Source organism: Acipenser ruthenus, chromosome 16 (assembly GCF_902713425.1).
Source record: "Acipenser ruthenus chromosome 16, fAciRut3.2 maternal haplotype, whole genome shotgun sequence".
Lineage (NCBI taxonomy): Eukaryota > Metazoa > Chordata > Actinopteri > Acipenseriformes > Acipenseridae > Acipenser > Acipenser ruthenus.
The window spans coordinates 25,025,534-25,049,770 of NC_081204.1; the positions used below are offsets into that span (position 1 = coordinate 25,025,534).

General features: G+C 38.1%; 1 protein-coding gene across 1 annotated transcript; it reads left to right on the forward strand.

The window, feature by feature from the left end:
• The first annotated feature begins 14,910 nt into the window (after positions 1 to 14,910).
• Positions 14,911 to 17,095, forward strand: LOC131697790 (uncharacterized). Its single transcript, XM_058989139.1, has 2 exons — positions 14,911 to 15,019; positions 15,451 to 17,095. Exon 2 carries the CDS (start codon positions 15,574 to 15,576, stop codon positions 16,654 to 16,656), a length of 1,083 nt encoding a protein of 360 aa, XP_058845122.1. The 5' UTR covers positions 14,911 to 15,019; positions 15,451 to 15,573; the 3' UTR covers positions 16,657 to 17,095.
• Positions 17,096 to 24,237: the final 7,142 nt, after the last annotated feature.

Sequence of the window (24,237 nt, forward strand, 5' to 3'; positions counted from 1 at the left end):
CTATTGGTAATAGTTTCCCTGCCTCCCCAATTCAAACACTGACCATAGAAGTAAGTAATGTTGTTCTTGCTGAAGTTGCTGTGAAGTCTCTATGAAGATGATTAGTGATACAGAACCACCATTGGGTGAGGGGTTGCCATTGTGCGAGGGGTGAGGTGGAGGGGGTTATGGCAGTTGTTATTTTTGTTTGTCACCATTCCGCTGTCTTTTCTTTTTGCTGGGCTCTGAGAAGTCTGTGTTAAGCTTGTCCAGGGAAAGTTTGTTACAAACAACCTTTAATAAGTACTGTAGGTACCTCACATTGTGTTTTTTCATGTCCAACAAATTAGTGATACAATTAATTAATTTAAAGAAAAAAATAAGGGAGTTGTTTTCATCGTGGTGGGTGCACAGCCTAAAAATGCAAATGTAGTAGATTTGTGAATGGGTTTGCATACATTCATCACCAGCATTTTGTGGAAGTGGTGAAACTGCCATCCTAATGCAAAGCAGCAATTAATTAGTAACACACCCACAAGCACACATCTAACCTTATGTTGTATGACGTGAGGATTTTCAGGACATGATACCTTTACACTAGAGGCACATTTAATGCTGCATTCTGGATCAAATCTTAGTAATAAAAAAAATACCCTCAGAAATTGGGAGTGATTATTCATCTTTTAAAAGAATTGCTAATCATGAGGGCATTCAGGTTTTAGAGACCTAAAGAAACCATCGAGCCATGTTTAAATTGTTATAGTGAATGAACAATAGTCACAACAGTTTTGTTATACTATTTATTAGTCTTCCCTGGGAGATTTCTCTATTAGATGTCAATTAGCACACTTCCAGTTTCATTAGACTCTGTGTTTGGTCTTTCTTAACTTAACATTGCTTAGATAATGCTTTAATCATATCAGGAGATAAATTATGGAATGCTAGTTGGTAACCTGTTCCTCTTCAATCTTGTGCTAACAACATGATAGCAAGCAATGGGGCCCCCCTCACAGTTGGGGTTCCTCTGAATCATTCTGAATGCATGTAATAATAATCTGTTTATGGATTGGGCTGTCTGTTTGCTACCAAGGGAAGCATTTCAAACAAATAAGCAAGAGAAAGTGAATGAACTCAGCAACAGAAGATTGGTTCATTTAATCATTTTAACTGTACTTACATTTTTAATTTAAATATTCTTTTCTGCAAAACTCATAAACTTTCCCCAGGCGGTGTAAAGTGCACAATTTATTATAAGCTAAAGATAAAAAGGCATGCTGCTTTCCCCAAAATTAATAAAAATTATACCACCACAAGGACTGAGACAAGGGCAGTTTTTCACCCTTGAAGCTTTGATTTGAAGCAAGGAGAAGAGATTTTTAAGGAGTGCTAGCAGCATGCCTCAGCCTCCCAGTTTTAGTGTTTTATTTCAAGCAGAACAGAGGCAGTGCTGCTATCAGACTGGCAAAGGATGTCTTTATATAAGGTGGTTTCTAATGAACGTGTGTTTAACAGTGGATTTGAAGGTCACACAATTGATCCAAGTAAGGGATTTACTTAGCTGCGATCCCAATCTAAATGAGAACTCCGAGGAGGACAGGCTCCTGTCTTGAAGGAAGAACAGACTCTACACGTTTACAGCAATCATCATGGGAACCAGCGGAAGTCAGAGGGCCTGTTACTCTCTTAAAAGAGATGACAGGGGATCTAACATCCGTAAAGTGCAATACTCGTATCATTCAGTCCTACCCACAGCTGAAATATCAGCCTATACTTAAACGGTTGAGATATTCTTAAAACAAAAACAAAAAAATAGTGCAGTTTGGGAAAAATCTATTTTGTCAGTTGACTGTTGTGCAATTTTCAATACATTATCTATCATGCAGCTACTTTTATAAAATAAAACTATGATTGTATTTATTATCAAGTCCAGAGTAGACCCTTGAGATGATTTGCCTTTCAGAATTCAGTTCCAGCGTAATTAAAAATCCCAGGATTTTTATTTTTTATAGTCTCCCTTGAGGGAAAAACGCAGCTTCCGATGTGACCATGTTCACTTCCACTTGGCCCTGTCCATTTCCAAATTGGATTTCTGCACACGCAAATATTGTTTCAGGACAAATAGCAGACAGCTAATAAAAAACAAATACAACTGCTTACAAGTCACTGCAAAAATGACGTGGGTAAATACAATTTATGGCTTTAATTTTAGCTTTTAAACTAATTTTCTCTCTAAGGCTTCATCAAAAGCCTGTGACATGAAAACCCTGTATGTAAGATATGATATGCAATGCTGCATTAATCAAGGTTGATTAAGGTTCAGCATCTCATCACCCATGATTAGATATACTTTAGTTCTCCTTTTTCATTATTTTAAAGGCTGTCTAGGGCAGTTTTTCTTTCATATTGTTACACCCAAACAAAATAGTCTGTTGAAGAACTGTTTTTATACCTACTGTAGTATCCATTTTTTGCTTGGCAAGTGTGCACCTTAAAGTTATATATGCTGGCTAACATTCAGAAAGAAAACCAAATATATTTCAACGCTTTTACTTCATCAGTCTTTTATTAAATCTGACTTCTTAATAAAAACAGACATTTTTTCTAAACAGGGCCAAATATCTAAAATAAAAATAAAAAAAACAGTTGTCTCTCTCACTGATATGACCATAGATCAAATAAACAAATGTATTTACTGTAACACATATGAAGTCTGAATCTCAAATAGTTTCTGAGATATTGCTGGAGGTTAAAACAAATATGGCCATAACTTTTTTTTTCTTTCAACATTACCATTCTGAAACTTAAACAAGAGAATCATAAGATATGGCTGAACACCCAGACACTCCCAGAGTATATTGTCTGAACACCCAGACACTCCCAGAGTATATTGTCTCTGTCATGGGTAGTGCCAGAGGTTAAGAAAATGTGGCCGATAAATTATTCATTTTTACTCAACAACTCTCTAATGGAAATTGACTTAAGGAATCATAGAACACAGCTGTGTACTAACATGTACCTGTGAGGGTGAGACCCTCACTAATATTCCAATGCCTGTTATTGTGTTTATTGTTGTTAATGTTATTCTACTGGCGACAGAGCTGCAGTTTATTATGTATCGTACATGTTGTTCAGCAAGTATATTTGGTATATGACGGTACATTGCTGTATAGATTAGGGTGCTTCTCTTAATGAAGTTGCCATAGCTATACATGTGGAACAAGGGTTTTGTTCTAGACATATTTTCATAAAGCAGGGTTGACCTGGGTGACAGACGCAAGTGCACAATGTGTGTATCAATGTCCCGGAAGCAGCTTGTTACGGACTCTTCCATCCAAGCTTTTCTGGATTGAACCGTCAGCCCAAATGTTGATTAGAGCAATTTTTCTACATCCCTGCTGCAATCTGGCTCATGCTGTGTCTCAATCAACAAAAATATGGCTAAACAGAATAAACAGAAACGTTCCTTACGGAAGTGAAACCTTCACGCAGACGTGGCTGTTTGTTATTGCGTCGGCTCATGCATTTTGTCTCGCTCAACCCGGGTCAAAGCGTGTCGACCCACATCCTGAGGTAGGTCACTGGAACCCGGGTAGGAGTGCCAGTGTGAAAGGGTGAAAGGGGCTTTCCAAGAGAAGGGGTAATGCTAATGTTAGGGACTTGACAATAATAATGACATGATAATAATAAAGAGTAAACAATGGACTACTTTAACAGTTGTGCAAATTCTCTGGTAAAGAAAACAAATAACGTCTTGCTATTGTTGCAGGTAGAAGCAGTATTGAATAGTTCTTGCTAGTTTTATACAGTAAAAAACTATTTGATTCCTCTCAGGAGATGTCAATTTGCCCTGGGACTCACTTGCTTCAAAAAGAACACATATTACATTTTCCTTTTGTGTTGAAAATATCCTCTAAGATGTTAGGTATCCCAGTTTAAGGGATAGGCTGAAAAAGTGTAATACATATTAGATCACAGGTAAAAGGGAAGTAATTATGTTATAGCAATGGCTATCTTAAGAGGATGCTTAATAAGCCATAATATTTAAATCATGCGTAAATGTATTTGTTTGGCCAACGCGCCTTTTTGTTTTGTGTTTTGTTGTCTGTTTAAATCTTTTGTTTTGATTTGTTTATTTAATAAATCACGCTGAGTGCAGTAGGGTTCAGTTTCAACCGCCCATCCATTGTTTTGGTTCAGTTACTTCCTCGTCTGTGACGTCACCACACCTCACCACTGCAAGCCATCCTGCCACAGTGCTGTATTTCATGATTGGAGCCGATGAGATGTTTGTTAAAAATAAAAGTGCATTCTCTAAATAATATGTTCACGTATTCCTGAAAACTTTCAGAAAGACAAGCAGTGGGGATTGCAATAGAATGCCTATAACTGAGCTGAAGGGACAGGGTCGTAGGGCTTTGTTCAGCACACCTTTCTAAACGTTCCTAATAGTTCTTATCTTTTAATATTATAGCATGTGTACTGTATGATTCCCTAGTGTTGTTTTATTTGCCATGCTTACTAACTATTCCAGCCAAAAATTGTTTCCGGAAAGATTCCTCAAACCTGTACAACTAAGAAGGTGTAATTTGTTTGATAGTATCTAACACACCACATAGCACTCTTCAAATAGGTGTTTCTGTAGGCTACAATATGCATTATTTCAGGGTGACACAACAGTGATATATCTTTTTTACTGAGGTCCAGCTTTATCGCAGCTGGGTGGCACAACATTTCAAATGACTGGTCCAAGGTGCTTGGATTCAAAGGAAAGTTACAAGCAACCATTATGTGATTAGAAATTGGTACTAGAATTGGTACAATTTTCATGCCAATTTTACTTAAAGTGGTAGTGCCTCATGCGGTTTTAAATATATATTTACGAGGGTTGTCAAATAGCATCTCTGTTAGTGTTTGTAAAAATGGTATCAGTATAACAAAAATATTTTTTTTATTTTGATTTAGACTTCTGAGGTGTAGCAAGCTTTCAGAGTGACATTGGCAAGCAGGTTTCATGGAGGGAGGAATTTCTAAAACTAGCTTTTGGGAATGTTAAACAAACATACTGTAAACAAACTGATGAACAAGTTGAAAGCTAAACTATTAAAATAATTAATTACAAACAAACAAAAAATTAAAAATACAGAAAATGACAATTACTTCAATGGTACCGCTTGAAGCAACAAAAGTCAAGAAATGCCATAACACCTATCCAGGGTAGCTAGGGTAGGCTTTTGGCGTAGATACTAAGATGTGATAGGCAGGGTAGCATTCAGTGATGAGGGGGCAGTGAAAATGGCAAAGGTAAAACATTTTTATTTTAAAACCTTAGCAATAACACTTTCACTATTCCCCTGGTCTGCTGTTAAACACTGTTAATATGTTTTATTAAGGTTGGTTTTAAAATGCATTTTGCTACCTCATTAGCTTCCATAATATTTCCATTTGCACTTCTCTCAGTCAACAGGGATACAGGGGAGATGTCTGGATGTTTAACTACAGCAGATCTTGAGACTGCCTCATTCAGTTCTAATGAAATTTGTTGTGGGCATTCATTAGAACAAGTGCTTGGCTGAGCTATTGAAGGCTATATTTTGGGAACAGCTTGTCCCACTTTAATTATTCTTTGCATTGGCTTTTAATGCAGCACTTTATTGCACATGCTTTGAAATTAGCTCACAGTGATATACTTTTTCACAGTTGTGATACTTGATAGACTGAACGATTGAAGGCTATATCTTGAAAACTGCTTGCCTGGATTTGAATACACTTTGCATAGGCATTTATTGTGATAGATTCTACATGCTGTGGATGTAGATTATGGTGACCTACTTATTAATGATATCAGTGCCTTTAACATGTTATTGACATCATTGCTTGGGATACCTAGGTCATTTTGAAGTATTTCTGAGCTGTAAAAAAAATAACGTAAACACAGCAATTAATAAACTGTGAGTGTGGTGGTTCTTAACACAACACGTGGTGTGGTTAGGAACTATATTTACATTTAAATTTGTTTATATTTGACTGAAATTTTTGTTTGTATCGGGTGGGTGGAGGTAGGGGGATTTGCCTAAATGCTTTTTGACTAAGATATTAATGGTTGGAGTTTAACATAAAAATAAAGTTGAATCCATAAATATGCTGCTACAATGTTTAGGTAAAGGAAATAACTTTATAGCAACCATTAAGAATTTTTTTTTTAAATCGCTATTATGTTTTAACTAAGAGGTTAAAAGTGAAGACAGTGTTTAAATGTTGTTAATTAATGTTATGTATATGGCCCATTTGTGTTTTGGAGGAGCAAGCAGCAATGAGAATCTGTGTAAAAATGACAGGCTGCTAGGCGTGGCAGACAAAGAGAAAGAGAGAGATGGGCACCAAGCTGCTTCACTGAATAGGGACGGATGTCATGGATGCCTTTTGTGGCAGTGTTTTAACTTTCCGACTGTTGTTCGTGTTCTGAGCAAAAATCTAAAATGGCCAGGAAGGATAAGAACAGTTGCAAAACCCCATTTCCGACAATATGAAGAATGTAATGCATGAAATGTGTACCAACATACCCAGTACAAAAATCAAAAGGGTTGATGTGGTCGGATTGAGTATTTTCCGTTTAAAGTGGTTCCACCTGTTTCAAAGAATCCTAATGGAGATGGGAACCTATTTCAAACAGACTCCATGCTAAAATAAAAAAAGGTCTGCTGTGGGTGAAGTGACTCTTATGGGTGTGTTCCTAAACTCAATGATGAATAGCAACACTTCCAAAAACCGTTCCTAATTTCAACAATGAGGGCTAGTGATGTGTTATGTTGGCTCAACGCTGACTCATAAAACACATAAGACTCTAAGAGCTGGTGAGCTACTTAGCAAAAAATATGGTGGCACCCACAGCTAGCATCACAGTGCTACAAAGCAGATTAGGTTCAAAACGGTAAATGTTAAAAAACAAAGAAACAAACAAAAACACATTATTTTTAATTTATAAAACAGAAAAAACTGCACAAAAGTTACTATAATATCATTGTAAAACAGTTTTATTATATAACATTAAGGGAGAATTAGCAACGTTTTAGCACTGAACTCTGAGAAAGTCTGAAAAGCGATTTAAAATCTATTTCGGAATATAGATTGTATCAGTAAGCTGCCACTATAGCCACAGCTGTATTTAAGTGATGAACTTAAAGAGGATTTAGAGTCTAGCAGCCTGAGGGGTCATGCATTGCCAGTATCACTCACACATTCATTTACACTCCCTATCAAGTGTTCCTACTTTGTGTACTGTGCATGCCCAGACTATTTTCACCCTGCACAGCACATGCCCAGAATTTTTTTTCTTAAGACCGAGGACACTCATCAAAAACTTCTACCTATTTTTTTGGATGAGAAAGTGCGTGTTTTGTAAAGTTACATTTTACTCCACATGCAATAATTAGTTCTATGTTAAATACAAACATCTGCTGTTAATGAACGGTAAAGTCTACAATAGAGCTAGTTAATATTTTTTTAAAAAATAAAAAAGCAAAAGATAAAAGGCAACTATATGCTGACTGCAATTTATTGAAAATGTAGTGTATTCTTGACACTATAAGTAACCCTTAAGTACATCTTTGTAAAATTGCCGGGTACATGAAACTATAATTTAATTAATACAGAACATACATTTACAGAATTAAGCTACATTAAAATGTGTTTTTTAATTATATATTTTTTTCTCTCTGTCCTGATGTACTTGCTTTATTATTATGTTCTAGTAAATTAATCTTCTCTTGTTTCTGCATATCTCCTGAAACACACGTCTGTTTTGTTTTTATCCGCCTTTACTACCTTTCAATCCCACCTGTCCATTGACTGAAATCCATATATGACGTAAAAACTGTAATTTGCGTCATTAACATATATGTTACTCATTTAAATACTGAATAGTCCCCCCCCCCCCCCCCCCCCCCCCCCCTTTATGTAAATTGCACCCATTTCACCTGTGGGAAAACAGTAGAAAAGTGTTTCATTTTATGACGGACACAACATTCGGGATAAGAGCGGTTAAAACAGACGTAGACAGCGAGTTTCGGACAGTCGGAAGACACTTTTGATATTCAGGGCCAATGTCACAAAGTGTTTATGTTCCAACGGACACCAGTCTACCCAAGATCTTAATGGTTGAAATGGTTTAACATGGAAACAAAGTTGAAATCATAACTATCATGCCAACTAACTAAGCACTTTACTCTCTATATGAAAATATATATTTTGGTTGAATCTGAATCGGGTTCAGGTTCATAAATTAAATGTAGCCTTCGGTTGACACATTTCACAGATCACAAAGCTTTGTGCACCTGCCTGCATAAATACATTTGAATAAAGCAAACATCATGTTCTATTTAGCTTTGTTTGAAGTTAGTAGTAAAATACAGCGCCTAGCGTTTTTTGTTTTTAATATAGAATTTGTTTATATATTATGCAGGACTTTGTACCCATCAGAGCCCTTTATTGAAAGTAGTAATTTGGATAAACTGATTTGCACTGTAATTATGTTTTTTGTGGACATTTAATAAAAAGAAATCCTTAATGTCCTTGATTGTCTCTTTCTGAATAGAGATGACTGGTCCTCATGGACACCAAAATGTATCACAAACATAAATAACTACACACATACATACATACACACCAACATACATACATAAATAAATAATGATAACACACAAAATGTTGGCATGTCTTAAAAATGTGACAGTTTACGAAGTACTTTTTATATATCAGCTTATCAAGTTGTCATAAGGCATAAGAGAGCATTAACATACAACAGAATATGGCTAAATAATATACAATATTAGGTAATTACATTGCTACCAAATAATGGTGCACATTTTCTAAAACTTTTCCTGGTCGGTGGAAAATACAGTTAAACCTTATTGGTAGCTGCTGAAAACAAGTGGCTGCATTTTCAAGGTGTAGCTTACCTGTAATGAAAATACCAAGTGTTTACTGGCTTGGAAAAGCAGAATGACACTATTTTATATAATAGTGAACTGATAAATAAAATAATTTCAGTGTAAGCTTTCTCAATAGACAGTGAATTTGATTATAATGGACCAGTGACTAACGACAGCATTTGAATAATTATAGACCTTCTCTGGGATTACTAAAAACAAAAACACAGAGAACGCAGGCACTGTAACCCCTGTGTTCAGCAGTTACATTATGAAGGTTTTTCGGTTGTGCTCATCCCCTTAGTCAGGGACTAGTTTCTAGTTGGTCAACAAAGGCCTAATCGGTTAGCTGAAAGTGCATTCTGGCTGCATACATCAATACCCCAATGTTTTCCTGTGGGGTTTGTTGTGGGTCAGTAACTCTTGTGCCTTGTACTCGATAGAAAGTCAGTGTGACTGCAGGTGTTACAAAACACTACAGGGTTTTACATGCACTGAATTGTTGTTTTCATAACCTAGGTGCAACAAGCGCTGTATTTTAGGAACCTAAACAAACAGCTTTTTTTTTATACGGCTCCACTGAAAAGACCCAAGTATCTCACCAGGAAAATACATACCGGTATGTATTCCTTTTTACATCTGTGTTAAAATGAATTGTATTATGCCTTTACTATTGTCAGCCCATTCAGATTTTGTTAGCTTTTTTTGATGCAATACAAAAGGAATATAAATTGACTTTTATTTTGTTTGCATTTTGCATTTTGCATTTTGACAGCTAGCAGAATTGTAACATTTTAAATGCAAAACATTTCCTGGGGCACTTAAGTAAAACAACAGTCCCTAACTATATACTAATAAAGAATAAAAAGATAGTGTGTCACAGTAATATCACATAAAATTAAGCAGAAGATGCTAAATTTGTTGAAAGGTATCACCTGCAAAGCACTGCAATTGCATTCAAATTATTTCACAAACCAAGTTGAGTTTTGAGCAAAATAAGAACAGTGGATCCGAAATGCAGTATGCAAGATTGACTCCAATGTACAGGGCAACATTTTATTGAGTATTTCTTTTTTTTTGGGAAGCCTCACCTGTGAGATTGTTTGGTGACCCAGGAAACATGCAAATTGATGATATTTAAAGACAAGCTTTTTACAGCAATACAACATTTGCATAATATGATTTTTTCTGAAAGAAACAAAGCCCTTACTTACATGCAGCCTGTTGTGCTAGTGGATATTGCCTTTGAGCTGGATCATTCCTGTCGTACCTGTATAGATAAAAAGACACTGCAGGCTCTCTGTAATTGTCAGCTGTCAGTGCGTGCCTTCCTGCTGTGTAGTTCATGACAACAGCAGTGTTGCTAGGATTTTTGGTTGGGGGGGTACCATGGTGCACAGCAAGGGGGCTCTGCAATTTAAAGCACAACTAGCAGGAGAAAGGAATTATCCACAAATATTAAGGGAGTGAGGTGCTTTCAATAAAACACATCGTTACAAGCTTTGTGTTTTTTACATTATTACCTGATTGGACGGCTGTGGATCCCTGTCTGGCTGGAGGTCATGTCTTGGCAGAGCATGTCACTATAAAAAAAGAGTTGCTGACACAACCTTTAGGCGGATGAGCCAGAGAATGATGGATAAGGCATTGTTTGAACCAACCAATGGTATAACACTGGCAGTACCCTAGTGGCAGTCGATTATAGCTGCAACCTGAGTAAAATTGTCAATAATTGTAAATAAATCTGGGGTGCCTGTGTGACTTTACAACAGCAACCCTCTGTGTCTCTCCTATCTCTTGCAGCGTATCCCCCATCCTTTTACACTAGGATACTCTGATTCAGATTAAAATGTGTTCAACATTGCTCCTATTTATTTTCAAGGAAATGCATTCAACTAAAGTCAATGTGGTCTAGGTAAGATAATGGCTGCAGATTCTGGAATACACAGCATACATTTGTACACAACCAACGGATTTACAGGCTAAAGTCAATGTTTGTTTTTTTTCTTGAACCATGCAGGTGGATAACCCACATGAAGCCTAGGTCTTTGCTGCGGATAAAGTATAAACGCTTACATAAATCTTACTTGCTGGATTCTACAAACCTACACACAAGACTGAACATGACTTTTTTGGCAAGCTTGAACTTCTATTTCAAACTGAACCCATTCGACGAGCCACTTTTAGGACTGGTGTCTGCTTTATGTAAATTGCAGTGCTCAAAAGAAGAATGCAAGTACTGTAGCCTTGTAAAAACCTTCTTTGCACCAAAGTCATCAGACCAGGAACTCGGTAGACTGATGGCAGCTTTATGCAAATCATGCCTGTCAATAGAAGAAAGCAAGTACTGTGACTAAAAGTGTGGAAATGAGATCCCAACTGATGACATACAGTAGAGAAAGGCATCATAAATAAAGTTATATAATAATTCTTTCAAGCTTATAGTAAGGACTCAATAAATGACCTCTTATCTTTCCTTAGCATATTGTCACTTGTTAATGCTGTTATTCATCTTTAAGAATATTTTATACACTATTTGCAGTTAAAATCATTTCCAATAAGTCGCAGGGACTGATTCTGTATGTGTTGTTTTCTTCTATTTAGTTTTGTGTTCTTGGTAACACCTATGGACTATTCTGGGATGCATTAATGTTCATTTAGGGCATCACGAAGAGATTTTCCATTCATTTTGACCTTACGTGATTTAAACAGAAAACAATGTGTAAGATGACACATAACTTTCTTTCTCAGCTACACTTCCTATTGCCTGCGGGACTCAGAGCAAGCTTTAGCCGATGAAAGTAAGCTATATAAAATTTGTCTATCTAATCTTTCATTAAAAGCAAATTGGGCTATTGTCTTAAAGTCATCCAAACTGTCGTCAGCAGACTTTGTTTCAGAAAGGAAACCTTATAAACTGAATAAAGTTACCAAACCAGAAATTAACTCTGTGGATCCAGCCTTAAAGGTAAAAATGTGATGCCGCTTGCTAGTACTTTACTAACTTAATGTGTTCATGTCACCTACAGTGAAAAACATGAGAGGAAACCTATGTATAAAGTTAATCAGCTGTAACAAAAAGAACAAACAAAAAAAGCTTTATGCCTCCTGTTGAAATCACACAACCCTTATCAGGTGTTTTTTTTTTTTTTTAAATGATTAACTTTTTATCACTCTTTATAGATTTCATGTTTTTTTTATCAGCAGGTGGTAGGCTGTAATGAGATTTTTTTTTTTTTTTTTTTTTTTTTTAATTTAGTCGTTGCCAATCAGTTTTTTTTATTATTATTTTCTCCCCAATTTGAAATGCCCAATTATTTTTAGGCTCAGCTCACCGCTACCACCCCTGTGCTGACTCGGGAGGGGCGAAGATGAACACACGCTGTCCTCCGAAGCGTGTGCCGTCAGCCGCCCGCTTCTTTACACTCTGCAGACTCACCGTGCAGCCGCCTCAGAGCTACAGCGTCGGAGGACAACGCAGCTCTGGGCAGCTTACAGGCAAGCCCGCAGGCGCCCGGCCAGACTACAGGGGTCGCTGGTGCGCGGTGCGCAGCAGTTCTGTACTGTCTGAAGGGTCATTTATGCAACAGTGTGAGTATGAATTAATATGGGCAAAGTTGTTAAATTCAGCAACCACACAGAGTATGTAAATAACACATGGTACATGCAATGCCTGACCACTTTATTAGGGCCTGTACCAAATATCGGGTTGGGCAACCGCTTGAAGGTGTCTTGAGATATCTATTCTTCATTCATTAATATTGCAGACTTTGCAAGTTTTTCAAACCATTTTCTCTTTTATCATAGCTGATAAACTCTGTTGACCAATATTGTGGAGCAGCCATTCAGCATGACTGCTGATGCACCTGCTCGATATGTATCCATTACCATGCCTTTCAAATGCTGTTAGATATTTTCCTTTTCCCCATTTCTTGTAGACTGTTTGATTTGATGCTACTCCCACAGCTCAGGTTGATGCCAAATCCAATCAGGTAGGCAGATCCTTTTTTTTCCCACTTGCACACATGCACATATTAGACTATTATTAGACTATTTGTTTATTTAGCAGACGCCTTTATCCAAGGCGACTTACAGAGACTAGGGTGTGTGAGCTATGCATCAGGTGCCGAGTCACTTACAATTACGTCTCACCCGAAAGACCGAGCACGAGGAGGTTAAGTGACTTGCTCAGGGTCACACAATGAGTCAGTGGCTGCGGTGGGATTTGAACCGGGGACTTTCTGGTTACAAGCCCTTTTCTTTAACCACTGGACCACACAGCCTCCTGAGTAGAATGTGATCTCAACTTTGTAAAATACAGGCTTATCAGTACAAATGTCCCTTATATAGGCTGCAGATTTGTGCTGTCTGTCAAGGGCCCCTACTATCAGTGATTGGTGTCAGCAGAGCATGGATTTGTCATTGGTTTAGGGACTTGCCTGTATGAGTGAAGAACAGTGAAGCACCAGTGAGCCACCACACTTTTTTTTATTACATCTTGTAGTACTTTAAAGAAGTTTGAAAACAAATGTATTTGGTCATGCACATGGGAATTTCATGTACTTTTTGTTAGTATTACTTGTGATATTGGACCCAATTCAAGTTTTGAACAAACAGTCGTTATTAAATGAATGCTTTTTTTTTTTCAAAATCTTGTTGTATATTCATAAAACTGTTTTTCAGGCATAATAAACTTTTTATTTTTTTTTAAATAACTTAAAGTTTTGTAAATGGGAGCAGGTGATATAAAGCTCATGAAAACAAGCATACTTGGCACCACTTGGGATAGCAGTCACAGGGTTATCACGATCCACACCTTTTTCCATTTTAACAATTGAATTCACAAAAAGACAGACCTGAAAATGAAATGACGAGTGGGGGTCACTCTCAAGTGACCTTAATTTGGGAATCTTGGCTTAAAATAAAAGTCCCATAGTTGAGCTGATTCCCTTTGGATGCAGTACCAGAAAAATCAATAAATAACGGCAGGTGTTGCGTTAGGGGTCCTCATTCAAAAAGTGGGGACCTTTATACTCTGGCTATAATCCGATAAGAAGATGGATTTTATACCAAATGTATTAACCTGTACATTAACTCTTTCACGTTATTACCTTTGTGCTTTCATTGAAACTACTGTTGTGGCGCCACAATACTGAATGTTTGAGAACTGTATTAACAATATATATTATTATATATTTGAAAATTGTAGCTGTTTTAAACTATCCCTTTGTGGTATTTTGCGATTGTGCAGACCCTCTGGGTTTTCATCAACCACTGTTTAAACATACAAACTGTAGCTATTACTTGATTACCCAATACTCCATTTGTATTGCATGATTTTAAATATGATATATACATCTCTAACTATGGATCTTTTTTTTCATTTTGTGTCAAGCCAGCTGTATCTGTAGAGCTCTGCTCCTAAATATAAAACCTACTGTTCCTGTATAAATACATACAAATACAATCCTTCTGTAACAATTAATATATTTTTGATAGCACTGTAAAACATAATACAGTCGTTTTCATGTACGGATGCCTCTCATTACAAAACTAGGCTCCCTATGGGATATACAGTATACCTCTTCTTGGTTTGCTATTTCTGACCTCTCATTCAACTAACTGAACAAAGCAGTGATTAGTGTCAGTGCCTTTGTACCAGGAGTCTGTGCATTCAACCCTCCTGGGGTATTGCAGGTATAACATCAGCACTCCGGGCTGGGTAGGACCGCCTGCCTGGCTAGTAGATAAAACTTAATTGATAAGAAAAACATCACAGAGGGGAGCAAAGCTCTGTAAATCCATCTCAGAGAAAGGGAGCAGAACTGCCGCCCTGCATAAAAGACTATATAACATATTCTCTAGTTCATGCACTCTTGTGGTGTGGCCAGACTGACACTATTTTTCGTCCACATTTTTTGTCCATAATTCAAAAAATCTTATCAATCTTGAACTTCCATTGACAGTTTTTAAAGGGACATATGTTATATCTATCTATATATCTATCTATCTATCTATCTATCTATCTATCTATCTATCTACCTGTTCTGTCTGTTGGTGCATGCTGGGAGTGTGAGGGGTGTGTGCTGCTGCAGGAGGGGTTGTGGAGAGAGTAGGTGAGTGATATGTGTTTTTTCTTTTTTTGGGATATAAGTGTTATTTAGGTTTATTTATTTTGGGTGTTTTCAAAAATTTAGCTGACTTTTGTCAGCTTGAATAGGCCAGTATGGCCAGTTCCGGGGGGAGGGAAGCTCCCACAAACTTTTCTTTTGAAAAGTTAAGTCGCCGTCATGGAGTAAAGATCATAACGGAGGGGTTTGTGTCATTGGAGCAATGTGTTTTAGCGTTAGGTGAAGTTGTCGGATGCGAGAATATCAAGTCTGCATCTCGAATGAATGGTTCAATTGTTGCTTTTCTGAATGAAATCAATCTCGTTACTAAAGCTGTTGAAAAGGGAATTGTGGTAAATGAGACATTTATTACCGTGTTACCTCTGGTTTTACCATCCAGAAAAGTAATTCTTTCAAATGTTCCCCCTTTTTTAAAGAATGACGTGTTAGAGAATGCACTCTCTAGACACGGGAAAATTGTTTCGAGTCCGAAGAGAATCCCCTTGGGGTGTAAATCTCCGAAGCTGAAACACATCGTTTCTTTCCGCAGGCAAGTTAACATGATTTTAAATGACATGAGTCAGGAGTTAAACGTAGCCCTCAAATTTAAAATAGACGAGAATAGTTATATTATCTTTGCGACTACAGATGTCATGAGGTGTTTTGGTTGTGGGAAAGAGGGGCATGTTGTTAAAAACTGTCCTGAAAATGAGGCTAGCACGGCGGAACAGGACAAGGGGAAAAAGAGTGAGCATAAAGAAACAGAGAGGAGAGAGGAGGGGAAAGAAATTGGGAACGACTCTAATAATTCTGCAGATGCAGGTAACGAAAGTAGCCGACAGACAGAAACTCAGGGGGATGAGAGACTGGAACAAGAAGCTAGTACTGAGGTGAATATAGGAGAGCTGGCAGTGACTGGAAAACAGAGCAGAGAGACGGCAACAACTAGCGCTGAAAAACAGTCAGCTCTTGATGTAGACAGCGCTGTGGAAGCAGGTTGCAGTAAAAAAATGCAGTATACGTCTGAGTCTGTAGAGCTCAAACAAACTGAGAGTAATGTTAAATCTGTAGAGGTCAAACAAACAGAGAGTGTGGTTGAGGCAGTAGAGTTAAATCCAACAGCAGGTGAAGAAAGTAAAATAAATTCAGTATTAGAAAAAATGGATGTAGAAACGGTAGAGGAAAAGTTTAAGTTCAAAACTCCAAAAAAGAAAAGACAGAGGAAACGGGAAGATGATGAAACTGCAAAGAAAAGAGCTAATGTTATTGAGGAAAGTGAAGCGGCGCCTGGGAAGAGTAAAACAACAGTGCCGTGGAGTGTTAGAGTTGCCAGCAAAACTCCTGAAGAGAGCTCAGAGATAGACAGTGAAGAGGAGGCAGTTTTGACTGACTGTTCCCAAACATCAGACTCGGCTCTCTCTGGAACTGGCTACAGTGTCAGTAACATAAAAGATTTTTTGGAAATCACGAAGGGTAGAAGAGGGATTAATATTGAGGACCATTTCCCAAATATCTCTTTGTTTTTATTAGCGGCACGTTTTACCTCACAGAAAGCGTCAGGCTCCGACCTCACTGAGCAGGAGCGTTGGCGTTTAAAAAACCTGATCGCTAGAGTCAGTAAACAGTTAAAAAAAAAAACCTAGTGATTAAATGGATTGGAATTTCTTTACCTTCTTGTCAGTGTGTCTGGTTCTTCTTTTTCCAGTTTCCTTCCTTCCTTTTCACACTAAAATGAATTTGTTCACAATTGGGTCTTTAAATATTAATGGGTGCAGAGATGAGCTGAAGAGAGCTGCTTTATTTGAATACCTTGATCAGAAAAAATGTAATGTTGTTTTTTTACAAGAAACACACACTGATTTTAATAACCAAGTCGACTGGGTTGGTGACTGGAAGGGGGACGTGTTTCTTAGTCACGGCTCCAATGTAAGCGCTGGGGTGGCCATGCTGTTTTCAAAAGGTTTTGTTCAGTCTCCCCCTGTTGTTACTGAAGTAGTGAAAGGGAGATTGTTAAAAGTTGACTTAAAGATAGGGGAAAACATGTTTGTTTTTATAAACATATATGCCCCGAATGATGGACGAGAGCGGGTCCGGTTTTTTAAAACATTAGATCAAGTTTTAAATGGCTGCAGTGGCAGAGATAGGGTTGTTTTAGCTGGTGATTTTAATTGCACAGTTAACCACATGGAGGACCGTAATCATCCTGAGCCACACCTTCAGTCAGCTTCAGAACTTAATTTGATTTTAAAAAAGCATGACTTGACTGATGTGTGGAAACAATTTAACAATTCAATGAGACAGTATACTTGGGTCAAATACTGCAATAATAATGTTTCCTTGGCCAGGTTGGATCGCTTTTATATTTTTAAACAGCATTTTAATCTGGTCACCAAGTGTTTTATTTCTCCAACTGGGTTATCCGATCATTCTCTTTTAACTTTAAGTGTAATGGTTCCCTTGCAAAAGCCAGGAAAGTCTTACTGGCATTTTAACACTCAGCTTTTAAAAGATACCCATTTTAAAGAATGTATGAGTTTTCTATGGGAAAGGTGGAGAGAGCAGAAGACTGCTTTTACTTCCCTGGCTGAGTGGTGGGATGTGGGGAAGGTGCAGATCAGATTGTTCTCTCAGCAGTATACTATTAATGTCACAAGGAGGATGACTGCGGCTCTGGAAGAGCTGGAGAGGGATATGTTAGAGCTTCAGGGAGCTCTACAGTCCAATCCCAATAGTAGGTCGATTCAAGACCTCAAGAACAAAAAACAGCAGATGGCTGAACTGCTGAATGTCAAGATGCAGGGGGCGCTGGTGAGGTCCCGAATGCAGCATATAGCTGAGATCGATGCACCCACACAGTTCTTTTTTGGATTGGAAAAAAAGAGAGCAGAGCGGAAAGTCATTCACTGTTTAAAAACTGCGACAGGGGAAGAGCTGAGGGAGCCTGGGGAGATTCGGCGACACGCTGTAAAATTCTATTCAGAACTGTTCACAATGGAGGTTGGGGAACAGGCTGAAGCGACACAGCGGTTCCTGGAGGCTCTGCCAAGGCTCGCTGAAGAGGAAAAGAAAGCACTTGAGTTTCCCCTAACGTTGCAAGAGCTCTCTGATGCCCTCCAGGGGCTAAAAGGGGGAAAAACTCCAGGAATGGATGGGCTGCCTGTTGAATTTTTTAAAGCTTTTTGGACATTATTGAAGGATGACCTGTACGCAGTTCTAAATGAATGCATGGAGAAAGGAGTGCTGCCTATGAGCTGCAGGAGGGCAGTGATAACACTACTACCCAAGAAAGGGGATTTGTGTAATATAAAGAACTGGAGACCTGTGTCCTTGTTATGCACAGATTACAAAATAATGTCCAAAGCCCTGGCCAGAAGACTAAGCACTGTTTTGGGTCTTGTTATACACCCTGACCAAACCTACTGTGTGCCCAACCGTTGCATCTTTGACAACATTTTTTTAATTCGAGACATATTGGCTGCCTCTAAGCTCTTTAGTTTCCCTGCTGGTCTTATCTCTCTTGATCAAGAAAAAGCCTTTGACAGAGTCGACCACAGTTATTTATGGAAGGTATTTGAAGCCTTCGGATTTGGCCCGAGATTTATATCTCAAATACAGTCCCTATACTGTGACATTTTTAGTTTGCTGAAGATCAATGGGGAGCTGAGTGCACCTTTCCCAGTCCGCCGGGGTATAAGACAAGGTTGTCCTCTCTCAGGAATGTTGTATTCTCTTTCTATTGAGCCGCTTATCAATAGACTTAGACAGGTTTTAACAGGACTCACTATCCCAGGTAGCCTAGCTCAACCAATTAAGGTCTCCGCTTATGCAGATGATGTTTCTGTTTTTATTCAGAGTCAAGCAGATGTTGACAAATTGTATGAAAGTCAGAAATGTTTTGAAGCAATTTCTTCAGCCAAAATAAACTGGCAAAAAAGTGAAGGGTTGTTAATAGGGGATTGGAAGGGATGTGGGATCCCAGTTCTGCCAGGTGGCTTGCGGTGGAGTCAAGAGGAGATAAAGTATTTGGGAGTATACTTAGGGAATGAGAGGGCAGTCAGGAAGAACTGGGAGGGGTGTTTGGAGAAAGTAAAAGGGCGCCTGCAGAAATGGCGTTGGATTTTGCAAAAGATCTCTTACCGGGGAAGGGTCTTAATTATAAATAATTTAGCTGCTTCTATGCTCTGGCATAGGCTTATATGTATGGAACCTCCGAAAGATCTTTTAAAAGAAATTCAGAGAGAGTTTTTAAGTTTCTTCTGGGACGGGTTACATTGGTTGAGGCAGTGTGTGTTGTTTTTGCCGCTGGAAGAAGGAGGGCAAGGTTTGATGGACTTGTCTAGTAGACTCAAAGCTTTCAGGCTGCAAACAGTTAAAAAACTGCTGTATAGCAGCGAGAAACTTCCCTGGACTGATGTAGCTCAGTTTTTACTGCATCAAGCTGGAGGGCTGGGTCTGGACAAACAGCTTTTCCTCCTAGATAGTGCCCTGTTCAACTCGCCCAATCTGCCACTGTTTTACCAGAGTTTGCTTAGGGCATGGCAGAGTCTGAGGGTTAAAAGAGGTGAGGGAACTCTTGACTTCTATTGGCTGCTTGAGGAACCTGTCATTTTTAATCCTGGATTTAGAATAAAATTAACAGAGTCTCAGTCGTTTACAAAATCAATGATGAAAGCTGGGGTTATAAAGCTTCGACACGTTGTGGATGTGAATAGAGCAAAATGGAAAAGTCCACAACAGTTGTCCTTAGCTCTGGGTCTACATTCTACGAGAGTAGGTGGCAGGTTACTTTGTCAGATTCAAGCAGCCCTGTCTAGAGAGCAGGATGACATTTTGAAAAATGGGTTCTCAGCAAAGAACCAGGCCTTACTTGAGACCCCGTTCCCCTCCTTATTGATTTCCCCATTGGCCCCCTTGAGTGGGGAAGATGAAGGTCGCCTGCTAAAAATGGAAAAGTTGACAGATCTCCCCCTGGCAAATACAGAAGGCAAAAAATTATATGAATTGTGTGTTAAATTGTGTCATGAAAGACAGTTACAAGAACTCCCAGACACACATTGGAGGGAGCGGTTGGAGGTGGGAGAGCAGGCCAGACCGGCCTGGAGGAGCCTGTATAAACCTCCTCTACCCAAGAGATCAGGGGACTTGCAGTGGCGACTCCTGCACACCATCATCGCTGTCAATGCTTACCTGTGCATCATAGACCCAGGAATAACAGATAAATGTCCCTTTTGTATAGAAAGAGAGACCGTTTTTCATGGTTTTGTTTTCTGTAACCGTTTAGCCCCTTTGTTTGTTCTCATAAGGCGCCTGTTTATTGACCTAGGCTTGGACTTTTCTGAGTGTGTTTTTATCTTTGGTGTAGCTTACACAAAAAAGGAAAAATATGTGTGTCAGCTAGCAAATTTCCTGCTAGGACAAGCCAAGCTCTCTATTTTAAAAACTAGAAAAGCTCATATTGCTGGTGTTGGTGAAATCAATGCAGTTACTGTTTTTAGAATGCTGGTTATCAGTAGGATTAAACTGGATTTTAAATATTACAGTATGGTGAATGATTTGGAAATGTTTTCATCGAATTGGTGTATTGCTGGTGCACTTTGTGAGACAGAAGGTGGGAATTTAATTATTTATTTGTAAATTGCTGTTGTTGGTTATTTATTTAATTAAAAAAAAAATAATAAAAAAAATAAATAAATAAATAAATGTAAATATTTGACTATGTATTAATGTATTTGTTTTTATGTGTTTCTTTGTAATGTTAAAGATTTGTGAGTAGTTAATAAAGGTATTTTGAAAAAGTAAAGTATCTATCTATCTATCTATCTATCTATCTATCTATCTAATATCGGTGGCGAGCCGATGTTGAAACAGAGCCCTGAGCCTCGGTGGACGGACACTTGTGTTTATGCTCAAGGACGATAGGGTGAACAAGTGTTCGGATAACAATGCCTTAAGTTAAGAACGACTTCAGAGATGCATTTGGTGCAATGAACGACATGTGTAGTCACACATATCTGAGGCGAGTTAGACAACACAAGAGGCAGGGCAAACAAAGTGTTCAGACCTAAGCCTGTTGCACTGTACAAATTTGACTGTCGCTTAACCCTTATTATTATTTGTTTATTTAGGAGACGCCTTTATCCAAGGCGACTTACAGAGACTAGGGTGTGTGAACTATGCATCAGCTGCAGAGTCACTTACAATTACGTCTCACCCGAAAGACAGAGCACAAGGAGGTTAAGTGACTTGCTCAGTGTCACACAATAAGTCAATGGCTGAGATGGGATTTGAACCAGGGACCTTGTGGTTACAAACCCTTTTCTTTAACCACTGGACCACACAGCCTCCTTTATATACTGCATGATTTCAGTAAAGTTCTCCTTTTTAAAACCTTTCAAAGCACCATGCATAGAGTTCCTAGAACAGCAAGCATTAAGTACTTCTATCCAGCTCTGGGCTACATGAAATCACCTATACCTTATAATCCTCTATACACTTGATTATTTACAGTATTCACAACCCTGTATGTGAATCTGCTATGTACTCTAGATCCTACTGTATATAAACAAGAAACAATATTGCAGTAAATGTTTTTTTTGCACACAGAAAATAACATCTACAATGTTTTTTTTAATTTTTTTATTTAGTCTTAAATGAGTCAACAGTGGCTTCAGTTTTGTATACCTCAATATGAACATTTTCTTTTTAGTCTTGCTCTTACTGTAGGCTACATTTATGTTTCAACCAAAGCCACTCAGCTGTACTGGGCATTAAATATTTACAGTATATTTATAAAATAAAATACTGAAACTGCTTATATGATCTGACATATAAATAGGAGTCACTTTATCAACATGGGATAAAGTCAAATGCAATAACATTCATTCCAGTGGATTGTCTCTAAACTTCAAGAGCTAACATTGGATTATAACACTTTACATTTTATATTGGCAAACAATATATTTGTACTGTTCAGTTCAAAGAAGAAAAAAAATGTCACTGCCCTTGAAGTGTTTCATTATAAATACATCGGGTTGTGACTTGCTTCTTGTATAGGCAAAGAAAATGCTTTGCATCTTAAGACTGATCATGCCAACAACATTTTTATTATTTTATATGATACATTAGGAAAGCAGAACATTGCTCATTTTTGTGTTTGGTATCAAAGCTCACATTCACAAAGCTTAAAGAGGAAGTAACGAGGTTCCAAAAAATATAGCATTACATCCCCACGTGTTGCTACAACTGTTTAAATAATGTACCTGTAATTTTTCTTTTCACTGTTAACACCCTGACAACTTTTTACACTTATCACTTTAAAGTCTGTTTCAAAGCTCTTTTCAAAATGGCCAGTCTACTGCACTGATAGTGTAAGGATTATTGCCCACATTGTCAAACAGGTAACACAGCAATAACGATCCATGATGTGGCAGGGAACAGAAAAGCCAGAGCACTTTTTGTTATGTTTTTTTTTTTTTTTGTAATCACTCTTCCTGCATTGATTTAGAGGACAAATCACAAACCCCAGTGCACTAGAGCGACCATTTTGAAATGAGCTTTGAAACAGACTTTAAAGTATATATAATAATAAATGGGCTTCAGTGAGTTACAGAAAAATAATTCCATCTAGGGTTTATGTGACGTCATAAACTACGAGACTTTTGGGTCGAGTAGTTTATAAACTGCCACAGAAACCCGAGATGGTATTATTTTCCTTTAACTCACTGAAGCACATTTATTATTTTTTATATTACATGGATATTAGTATCTGTAATAAAAAAGACAATAAACAGGTGTTAAGGTTAAAGAAGCCCGCCTTACCTCCTTGAGAATGGGTGTCAGTTGACTAGCATAACCCAGTCTCAACCAGCACAGTCATAGCTCCTGTCCAGTGAATCTTCTGTATGTAAGACGACAAAACTAATGAACAAAAAATGGGCTACATATTAGCTTTAAGTAGATGACTATAGCAAATTTGAAACTGATAACAGTCTATGATTTCCTTCAGGTTTATTTTGATTAGTTCTTAGATATTTTCATTAAATTCCTATAAGCATTTGAAAGTTAAAACTCAGATGACTGTGGGTGGATGTGGAAAATGGAAGTCTGTTCATGAGCTGTTTTGTAATGTGAAAGGCCCATAATCCAGGAACAGCACCAAACTGAGGAGTCTGATAAGGGTCACTGCCACTTTAAGCCTCTTTGTCTGGCTTACCTGCACTTTCAAATTGGCTGTCCCCATCTCTAAATTGTTTTGAAGTCCCTCTGGCTTCCATCTAGCCGTTGAGATATTTTCTGCTTAACCCCGTGCTAAACACTGCTGTGATCTTTCATACATCATTCAAGCCTCCTGTGCTTTTTCATTGTCACTGCTGCGGTGGGCTATTGATGATCCGGGGTCAAGTGTGAATGGCCCAATTCTCCACTTCATTATTCTTGGTTACATTATAAATGGGGAACAAGATCGCAGAGCCGAGTCACTCTGGCCTACAATGACAGTCCTCTAAACCACGGACATCACATAATTTCTGTCATGCAGAGCCAGCCGGTCGCATAGGCAGGGAGCTGTGGCACTGAGGCTTTTCTCTGTCAGCACAAGCACCATTACTGCAAACTCTGAGTGAGTCTCAGATTGACATGCCTTCAACTATTTAGGGATAAAAGTCTAATAGGTTTGGCTTTTATTCAGAGGAATGGCAGTGCTAAGGGAATCACCTGTTTTCTTTACATCCTGGCCAGAGCAGAGTATTCCCCAGACAGATAAAGTGAAGGGATCTTTTTATTTTATTCCCTGCTCTTATTTACTCAAGTATTTATTTATACTGCATAACACTTTACCGGTATTACCTGAGTTCAGTCTGAGATATTCAACTTTCAAGTAAGGATACCGTTTGACAAATGTGTATTTAGATTGCACAAATGTACAAAGAGAAGCAGGGAAAGAGTTTCCGGATGCTGCATCCAGGTGACCTGTTTCCCATTATGTAAAATAAATAAAACAGCCTTGTTTCTTCAGTTGATTCTCTCACATGGCATTTCCAATTATTTGCAGGCTGGGAAAGGTAAGTCATCACAGAGAAGACACAAAAGAAAGTAGACATTTGAACCTGGCTTTGATTATTTTCTGTTGCAGCAGGCACACATCTTTACTAAAGCTTCAGTTTTTTGGTATTTTTGCAAAGCAAAATAAATAAATAAAACAATAAACTTTTGTTACAGATTTGTCA

What these genes read in the sequence shown, in the direction of transcription:
- LOC131697790 (XM_058989139.1), top strand. Translation starts at nt 15,574, where the DNA reads ATGATTTTAAATGACATGAGTCAGGAGTTAAACGTAGCCCTCAAATTT.